Genomic DNA, 10538 nt, shown 5'->3' with positions numbered 1-10538 from the left:
GAAGAAATAGCAGCTAAGATATATCCTTCAACAGATTTTAAGAGCACTTTCAGGCATCCACGCCCACCCCACAAATTCAAGTGTTTGGTTTTGCTTTTGGTACATTATTATAGCTTTTGTGTTGATCCCAGGAAATATAACTTTGCTATCATGACACCTGTGATTCACTTTCTTTATTTTAGTGTTTTAATTAGTAGAGTTAAGATAAGCATGAGATCGAAAAAAGTCGTTTTAGGATAAAAATAAGCATTAATTGGCAGAAAGATCACAGTCTTGTATATGTCGTCACTAGGGTTGACAAAGATGCTGTTAGTAGACTTGGACGCTAAACATTTATTTATACCAACACAATGCAGTATCAATTCCTCTCTAAAATCATACTAATCACTTATTGCAGACCTACTTATACGTCTGCTAATAAATAAAAATAACATTCAAACTGTTATTATCCCCGTTTCATGCACTTTTTCTAAAATATTACTAACACAACACACGTTAATAATAGTTACGTTACCGAGTTCAACTTGCTCTATAATGAATCCACCCCTTTCTCGAGTCACGCCCTATACCAGTTAGGTTAATTGTTTTAGTAATGCTTGTAAACCCATCTGCTTGGATCATACATATAATCTAGGTTTTAAGTAATGTGCTTCAAAAACCTAAATACTGAATGCAGAATACTACAACTTTGGAGTTTTAGAGTTAAATCTCATAATCGAAATAGAGTTTATGTTATATTATTAGAAGGACAAGCTACTCCTCTTAGGAAACCAACTCTTAAATTTTGAAATGATTAAAAAAATAAAAGGACAATTTACTGTAATTTACTGAGTAGGTAATATTGGACAAGTTGAAACTACTGTAGATCTACGACTCAACAGCAATCTGAATTGTTCACCGGAGTATGATATTTATATGGATGTTGTAAGTATTTAAAAAGATGGTGATTTAACAAAAAATGTTTTATTGTAAAATGAAATTGTTACGTAATGCTTTTGGTGGTGATTCATAGTGTAGAATATGACAAGTGTAAGAAATGAGGGTAGTTTGACTTTTATGGAGAAGTCAAACCCGTGTGTTAGGTAGTGAATAGAAGTAGAAATAAAGGGCCATGGGAGTAGATGTTGATGGTGTCACACAAATTGACCTTCTGGATTTTCTTGGCATTAAGAGTTGGTGCTGCACTTAAAACTTCATTATATAATCATTGGAAACCCATTATCATCCTCTAATTGAAACCAATGATTTTATACTTTAGATTCATGTGGTATAGGTACGGGGAATTAATGGAGTCAACCATGTTAAATTTGTGATTTTGTCATTTAATGTCAAGCTTTGGTGACTGATTAATTTGTCTTCCAAAAGAAAAAGAAATGGAAAAACTCTCTAAATGACGTTTTTTCATATTGGTTCGTCACTTGGGAGTTATCATAAACATGTCCTCAACCAGTTCTATCTTATTCTTGAATATCCCCAATTCCTAAAAAATATTATGGTAACAACACCAGTCACTCAACCTAAAAAATATCATTTATTCATACACTTAAATTGAAAATTTTATTACTCAGTGAAGAGTTTAGTTTTTTTTATATTTAATTATAATTTTTTAAATTCCACTGATAATTAACTTTTTCCGGTCTCAATTTGCTAATTCATAAGAACACTTAATGTGGAAATGAGCTTGTGATAGCAATTTTTAATGGCTTTTAATTCAGCAACTAATGCCACAACTTACAAATTCAGAGTTCAAAGGAAATGACTATTTCCTTCACTTATTTCAGAACATTTCATCTTTATTTTGCCTCTCGTCGACTTATGCTGGATGAGAAAGTTGACCTAATTTGATTTGTCAAACTTTTCATTCTGTTTATCAAATTATTCAACTAATTTAAAATAAATATAATTAAGCAACAAATTAAATTAAATTAAATAATATTTTACTTAATAAATTATTAAACTCATAAAAAAAATATTTAATTTATAACATTAAACACAAATTAAAAAAAACTAATTAGTAATACATATTAGAAACTAATTCTTTTCAATCAAACAATTGATGAATAAGATCAAATGTTCGGATTTGTGTGAAACAAAAGTCTTGAAATATTGGTGACCTTTAGTAAGTTTTTCAATTGAATCACAATTGACACTGAGATATCAACCTTACTGCACAGTGAAACTCGTTTTTACATTTTAACAGAAAATATGCAACAAAAATTAGTCTCGTGAAAGAATATTTGTATAAAAAAATAGAGAGAAATAAAAAGGGTATAATAGAAAAGAGCGAGGTCCAATTCATGGTCTTCCAAGACATTAGTACACAATCTGCAAAAAATTATAGTTGACATTATTCATATAAAAAAGTTAACTTTATTTATGTCATTAAGTATGCACATTCATGTCATTAAGAATATATAATAAAGCAATTCAAACAAAAATATGGACGACAAATTGAATTTGTTCCATCAAAATGGGAAGCACAATTCGTCATTATCCTCTCCATGTGAGAAAGCACAGGAGACATGTTGGTGGTTGATTTATATACACATCCCTCCAGAAGGCATGGTTCCTTGGTGATAGTAAAGCCACAACTATTGCTACCATCACCCTCATCACTTGTAAAACTGCAAAAACCAAGTAGGGTACTGATAAAATTACACTTTAAGAGAAGAAAATATTTTTCTGTCTAGTATCTACATATTAATAAAATAACTCACACTGTGACATATTGATGTTCCACCACATGTAGCTTTTTTCAGAACACCATGCTGCTTCTGGGAGAGAAACCATGTTATAGTGCAAGTTACTGCACCAAGGAAAATATCATTAAAGGTAACATTACAAAAGACTTTTTTTAGACTAAACCAAGGCATGATATCACGATACAAGCTAGGTAAGCTTGAATACTCCTTTCAATTATTTTTCCCCTTTATAAAGCTAAGCTTGATGGTGCCTTGAACTGGAAGAACCATGCTTCACCTTATTTCCCTTTAACCAATTCTAGGCTACATACAACTTGAGAAGTTCAATTAACTGACTCAAGATCAATTGACTATTTCACATTCATTGAAGCAGCCATACTCCTCAGCTTCTTGGAAATTTCTGAAAATGATGGTCTTTCTACAGGTTCAGAAGCCCAACAACTTTCCATTAGAGACTTCCACTCAGGATCACACCATGTTGGGATTTGAGGACGTAAACTGTTGTTCACAATACCTCCTGCAAAACAAAGTACAACAATGGTGAATGTTGATATATGGCCTATTCTACCAGAATATTAAGAACCCAATTGGTGCCAGATATGCGCAAAGATCAAGAAACTCCATCCTTTTGTCTAGAAATAGATAAGTTTTTATTCATTTTCCAGTCAACCTGTCCGTTACCTAGAACTTTGTAGCAAGGATACCTCAGTACAAGTTATACACAACCTGTTCCCTTCCAGATCTTAAAATTAAGTTCCTTATCAATATTAGAATGATGTTACAGTAGTGCATCAGGTATAATTCAAGTAAGCACTAGAACTAAAAAAATATAGTCATAAACTGACCACAATAAGTGGCACCTGAACTTCAATTTATACAAATAATATATAACAATGTTTTCTTTTCTGTTTGTTTTTTTTTTCATTAAGGGAATGTCTTCAAGATGAATTCAATTTCTCCAATCTCAGTATACATCTTAACAAGGATTCAACAACAGCATTGGAAGTCATATACTATGGTTCTCTCATCTGCCAAGCTACTACAGAAATTAAGAAGAAAAAAACTGTTACGACAGAAAAGCCAGCCAAGTATGCAATAAGTAACTGACTCCGGAAAAATTTTAGAAACCTGACTGCACCTGCTGTGTAGTGGAATGAGATGTGCTGTTCTGGAATTAAGTCACAACTAACAACTCAAAGATACTCAACTATAAACTCCATACTCCATACAGAGACAGACATAAAAGACAATTCAGATAAATATTATGCAAAGGGAGGAAGAGAGAAGGAGAGCAAGAACTACAAGTTAACAACTACGCGGGACTGGCAAAAACAAAATTGCAACAATCCATGTCAGTGTTATCTTGCTTGAAAAATTATAACCAGATTCAATTACAGAAAGTATAAACTCAATTTTAAACGGAGTTAATTGGTAACTTCCAGAACAAAATATAATAGAAGAGTGTACCAATGTGCTTACAAGAAATTTTTTAACAATAATATAAACAGTTGGAACAATTTTGCAACATTAAATAGAAGTTTAATATGTAGGAAGAGACAAAGTGCTCGTATGCTTTTTGTTTGTTACTTGGCTCTCACCTATTATTGAAGCACAATGCATATCAGCATAGGGTTCATCCCCTGTGAGCAACTCCCACATAACTATTCCGAATGAGTAGACATCAATCTACAGCACATCACAAGCAAGTATAGACGCTGATCATCATAAAAAATGAAAAGAGTATTAGTGTGTGAAGCCAAAACCAGCTATGCCAATACCTTCTCTGACACCATATTGCTTTTCCCACTAAGAAGTTCAGGTGCCATCCATGGCAAAGTCCCACGCACTCCACCCGACACTAGAGTGTGCTGTTTAACCTTTGATAAACCCAAATCACCAATCTGAAAAAATACACAAGCCTCATTTCAGTATCCCCTTGCAGGTTGCTTTCGTGTGCACCAGTATGTGCATTCTTATAAGTACCTTGCAGACAGGGCGTTGAGGATCTCTCATATTGACCAATAGATTCTCACATTTCAAATCAAAATGCACAATGTTTTTTCCATGCAAATACTCCATTCCAAATGCAGCATCCATGGCTATAATGAGTCTCTTACGACGATCAATTGTTCTGTTAAATTGCTCAGAATAAACAGCATAAATAATACATTGCGGACCATGAGGGTATTCAAATGGGAGGCTGCACGTTTTGAGTGCCTCAACATTAAATACTGATGAAATATAAACCTATGAATGATCAAATTACCTATCTTTCTTATGCAAGAACTGTTTCAAAGATCCATTAATCATGAATTCTGTGACTGTTGCTAAAGAACTGTCAGGGCCATCACGAACAATGCCATAAAAGGAGACAACATTTGGATGATGCAATGAACTCAACATCAATGCCTCCTTCCAGAAATCTGTAATCTGGGGCAAGAACAAGAATGAAATCACTATATAGAGTTGGGTATCTAATAAACGTTTCAATATGTGCAATGAGTGAATTTCTATGTGAACAATAGAGTGACCCTTGACATGAATCCCAAAAGCAATTCTATATTCTATATTATGCACATATAATACAATCAAATATTTCTTCTAGAGCAAATTTCAGACTTTTCAAGGAACTCAACAAAGTAACTCCCTTTATTTCAGTGATGTTGTTGGGCAAGAGATTGAAAATTTGTGACAGAGTAGAAAATTCTTATTCTACAAGGTTTAAATCTATAGTAACTTAAACGAAAGGAAAAACCATCAAACACTAATAATACCAATCTTGCTCTTTCAGATGGCCTTCCAGCAAAACAACTGGCTTTTATTCTCTTAATGGCAACGTCAGAACCTTTCCATTTCCCATGATAAACAGCTCCATAGGTTCCAGAACCAAGCTCACGGATCTCCTCCAAATCATCATTTTTAATAGTCTGCAAAATCATCAGCCTACTATCAAACCCTATGATGTGGGAAAAGGAAAGCTAGAAAAGACCTCAAAACATGAAACAATGAGAGCATAATGAGTTTGAGTAAGATGGAAAGAAAACCTGCAATCCCCTGGCAATTGCTTCTTCCTCAGCCTTCGTAGGCTCAATTTTAGAAGTATCTACATGGTCATTTTCAGAGTCCAATTCTAAATCGCCATGAGCATTCTACAAGACAAATAAATACACACCATAAAATGAAGCAACACAACCAAACCTCAAAATAGAAGAGAACAAATTTACTTTTAAATTTTGAAAGAAGAAATTAAAATCACTCCATTGTTACCGCTGCCTCTCCTTCATTTGTTGTTTTTTCTTTGGCGTCTAACTTTTGATTATGAGAATTGGCTGGGTCATCATCAGCTGCAGTTTTCACCTCTTCAGCAACTTCTAATGCAGCCTTTTTCACGGAAGCAATCAACTCAGGCAAGAAGCTGAATTGATTAACTACATGCTTAGTATCTTCTGGAACAGAATGGTCCTTATCAGCCAGTTTCTCAACATGCCTGCAGTCTCCTTCAGGTTTTGACTTTGAATTATTAGAATCAACAGAAGCAGCAGCTTGAAATGCATTCTCAGCAACTTTATTTTGCTCTGAATAAGATATAGTCTGCATATCAGGGCTTTCAACCTTGTCCTCAATTTTTACCACTATTCCTTCTCCAAGCAAACTATTTGCTTCTGCCAAATGGGTATCATTTCTTAAAGCCTCCTGATTATGAACGATATTAAAAGATGATTTTGGAAGCTGCAAAGGTTCTGGGCAGGTACCAGTACTCATGTCCTGTGAAGAGTGAATGGCATCTACAGTAATTGGGTGCTGATTTTCTGGACCAAGGGGTGTTGGATTCAAATTCAGAGCATGTGCATGCGAATATTCTGGGATGGATGTACCATCATGTCCTGTCAAATTCTGTGAGGAATCAACCCATTGATTTTGACTATCTGGTCCAACATAAAACCCTGGAGTGCCTTCTCCCCTGATTAATGCCGCATTTATCATACCATTCACCTGCGGAGGTGAGGTAGTTGCCTCATAAGATGGTCCCATATGAACCGGCATTGGAGTATTTCTCCAGAAACCAGGTGGATGTCCACCAGGCACAGCATAATTACCATCTACTCCATAAGAAGAAGGTGGATTTCCATACCGCACATTGCATTCTTCTGGAGGAGGAATTTGTACGTGTGGTAATGCAGTCATGGTTTGGTCAGGGAAAAGTTCGGGCCCCAATTCAGGTCCAACCGGCTGATGAAGATAATTGGATGACAGGGTATGTCCATCAGTCACACTACCATGCCCAAGAGAGAAATTTACAACTGGAACATCACTCACTCTTCCAGATACAGAGACATGTCCTCTTGATTCCTCAACCCGAGCAGTTGTTGGATGCTGCAAACCCCACGCTCTCTCATGATTCTGAGTATCATTATAAACAGGCCTATGATCATTATTAGGTTCTTTGGGATACATTGCGGGATGTAACTTTGCATCAACTATGGGGAAAGCATCCCTATTTGGCAGGGGGCATTCTCCGCATGGATTAGCAACCGGTGGAAGTCCATTACTTACGTTAGAATGCTCCAGATGTGGTTGACCTCTATGAAAACCCATGCGACACTGCTCACATATGCTGTTCCCATCAACAACATGGGAACCATGAACAATATTGCCCGGAAAACCTGCCTTTTCACAATGTGCTGCTCCAGTCGGCACCCACAAAACATTATCAGCATACTGCGGTTGATTATCATACACAGGATGGTGATTTACATGATGTCGAGCATACTCTTCCGGCCCTCTATCAATGCACTTGTCTGGTAACTCCGGAAATGGCATTCGGTATCTACTAGACGGCGAAGATGGAAATTCAACCAATGATCTGGAGTCGTGGAGACCATGGTGCCTAGGAGAGTAATAAGCAGGATTCCAAGGAGAATCCATTTCAGTATACCTTGGGCCCATGGTTTGCGGGTGCTGGATCGAGAGATGATGCATATTATACGGTGACATAGATAGTTCCCCACTTCTGTGACTATGAATCCCACTTTCCACACTCATTGGATTAAAAAATTGATCAGCAGCCACATGGATATCCTCAACAGGGCTAATCATAGGAAACTCTCCTTGTTGCAACCTCCTAAAGTCAGCAACATCATTTAAACTATTCAATGCATCAACATACCTCCTCTCAGAATCATCCCCATCAATGAAATGTGAGGAACCATCCTGCTCGGATTGTGAAAACAAAAATATCCTGAGCCTGGTGAATCCATCCCCTGAGCCCAACTTGTCATACTCCTCCATCATGTTAACCACATCATCATCATTGACAACAGAAACAAGAGCATCAAGATCCTCGTCAGGCTGCTGGTACTTCAATACAGCAGCCCCATCATACAACTCTCTCATCTTCCCCATCAACTCCTCATAGCTAATCTCTCGATAAACACTCACAATTCGTGTCTCGCCACCGACATACCGCAGCTTCCCATCTTGGGGACGGGGCATTATGCCACCCAGAAAGCTGCACAAGAACTTAACACGCCGGCTATCTTCGCCGGCAGCTGGCGATCGATTTGGACTATCCATGACGAAGAATTCTCGACTATGATCAATTTCACTCTCACACTCGTTCAAGCATTGAAACCCTTTATTACACATGAGCACCACTCACATCACCACAACTCACGACACATATTACAACTCCAAACTTTCACAACAGCAAACAGGGTAGCCCCACCCAATAGGTGAGTCAATGATTTGGAATTAAGTTGAAGATTAGGATAAATAAATAAATGATAAATAATAAATAACAGAAGGTCGATCACATTTATAGAAACAGAGCCTCGAGGCGATGACAGAAATAGAACTAAAAGAATCTAAGCGAAAACAAAAATCCAAGGCCGCGACTTGTGCAGATCCGAATTCACAGAGAGAACCATCAGCGATACCTGAGACGGCGAATAAGGCAATCAACAGGTAGCAAAATTGGACATTTGGGAGTGAAAGCGTGACCCAGTGGAAAATAATTGATGGGTTTGAACAGAGGTGATGGCTCTCTCAGACACTATATTTTGCGGTTTTTGAAGTTTGGCGATTGCGAAAGAGGGGGTTAGGTTAAGGGTAGAATTGAGAAGATAACGACAGAGATTGGGAAGAAAGGAAGGTGGAATTGGAAGGGTGGAAGAAGGAGAAGAAGAAGAAGAAGAAGGAGAAGGTGGTGATGAGAAGGAACGCCATGGGCACATGGAAGGAAGAGAGTGGGGGCAGAGGTTGAAGGTTGCAATTGCAGATGCGATGGATGATTGCCATGTAGAGTCCCACGTGGCACTCTCTCTTAACGGTATTTCTTGGCATATTATTTATCTCCCTCGCATATGCCATTTCTTTCTACGCTCTCTTCTGCATGTGACCACCACACACCTTCAATTTTTTCCTATTTTTCATTTATTTTATATTCTCCTTCGTCTATTCACTCAATTTCCTTACACCACCCACAAATTATGTCAAGTATACATTTTCATGATTTTTTTATGATATTTTTCTCTAATTAATGTTTATAAGTCGTGGATGTGATCAATTTGGTTTTGTTTTTGTGGAGAGAAAAAATATTTGAATTTAAAGAAAAAACATTTTAATGAATGGATTCTTATTTTATATATATATATAAGAAGTCAAACAAAAGAAATTATTTAATGTATAGCTCTCAAAAAGACAACAAATAGAAATCGAAATCGAAATAAGATTAGAAATCGAAATAAGATTGATTTTCTCGTCTAAATGGATAATAAATTTTTGTTGCACATTACTACCATTATTATTTTTTTAGTTGACTTGTTTTGGAGGTCATGCTATTGGTTTTCAATCCAATTTTATGAGCAAGTATCGGTATTCTGATTTGAACAAATTCATCATTTTTTCTCATTTTCTATCTTTTGAGCTCATAACTTAGAGACCAAATTGATATCTTCTAAGAAAATACCAGCAGAAGTAGATTCAACTGACTCTTAAGTCTCTTGTAAATCACCTGAAAGAGATTCAAAACAATTTTTCTGTGACACCAACATTCCATAGGAAGTATGTGGATCCTGACCCAACATTGAGTTTTGGTGAGCTTCATGGAGGATGACGCAAAGTCTTTAGTTAAAACAAAGACTTTTAAGATACCCAGTGATTCCAATATCCCACTGGTAGGACTTTTCTCATGTCTTTAAGGGAAGAAAAAGAAAATTCATAAAACTTTTTTTCAAATGAATAATTTTCCAAGATCCTAGAGATTTCCATGCAAGATTCATCTTTTTGCACACGTCCACATGAGTAATAGGTTTGTCACATTTGGATATTACTATTCTTCAATAAAGTTTTACAATCTTCAAGACCTTTGAGATACACATTTTCATTAATATAAACTGATCTTAAATCTCTCCTTGATGCAAGGAGAAGACAATTGCGAAAGAGGTATATCACATGCATTATTTAAGACTTGTGCAAAAGTCTTGTTTTGTGTTTAAGTCGCATAAGATGGCTTGACTTGTGAGGAGTAACCTTGATTCTTGAGACACTTCTAAATATATGAAAATCACAAAAATTCGGATCCATCTCACAACACTAAAAAAAATCTCCTTAAAAGGGAAACCCCAACAAATATACTTGTAAATAGTTTTGAGTCTTTAAATTAGAATAGCAATTCAGTTATATATGTTAGGAGGCGGTAAATGTCTCATATCAATGAAACATTATAAAATACATGAATCACTTTGTTGTAGATTGATTAAATTTCAAAAAAATATGATTTCCTCAAGCCAAATAAAGATTATATTTCATGGATCTTCTTTGAGTTAAACCTAATTA

The 10538-nt window shown here is 36.0% G+C and overlaps 1 protein-coding gene across 1 annotated transcript; it reads right to left on the bottom strand.

Moving 5' to 3' along the window:
- Positions 1-2356: 2356 nt before the first annotated feature.
- LOC137807358 (uncharacterized) lies at positions 2357-9165 on the bottom strand. The gene is made up of 9 exons (XM_068607969.1): positions 5970-9165; positions 5747-5851; positions 5477-5629; positions 4969-5132; positions 4686-4833; positions 4481-4603; positions 4301-4388; positions 2720-3219; positions 2357-2624 (listed from the first exon to the last, which is right to left on the bottom strand). Exons 1-8 carry the CDS (start codon positions 8346-8348, stop codon positions 3053-3055), a joined length of 3327 nt encoding a protein of 1108 aa, XP_068464070.1. The 5' UTR covers positions 8349-9165; the 3' UTR covers positions 2357-2624; positions 2720-3052.
- Between the last annotated feature and the right edge of the window lie 1373 nt (positions 9166-10538).

This window comes from Phaseolus vulgaris, chromosome 3 (genome assembly GCF_000499845.2).
Source record: "Phaseolus vulgaris cultivar G19833 chromosome 3, P. vulgaris v2.0, whole genome shotgun sequence".
Classification (NCBI taxonomy): domain Eukaryota; kingdom Viridiplantae; phylum Streptophyta; class Magnoliopsida; order Fabales; family Fabaceae; genus Phaseolus; species Phaseolus vulgaris.
The sequence above is the reverse complement of the archived record's forward strand: the minus strand, read 5'-3'. Positions and strand labels throughout refer to the sequence as shown.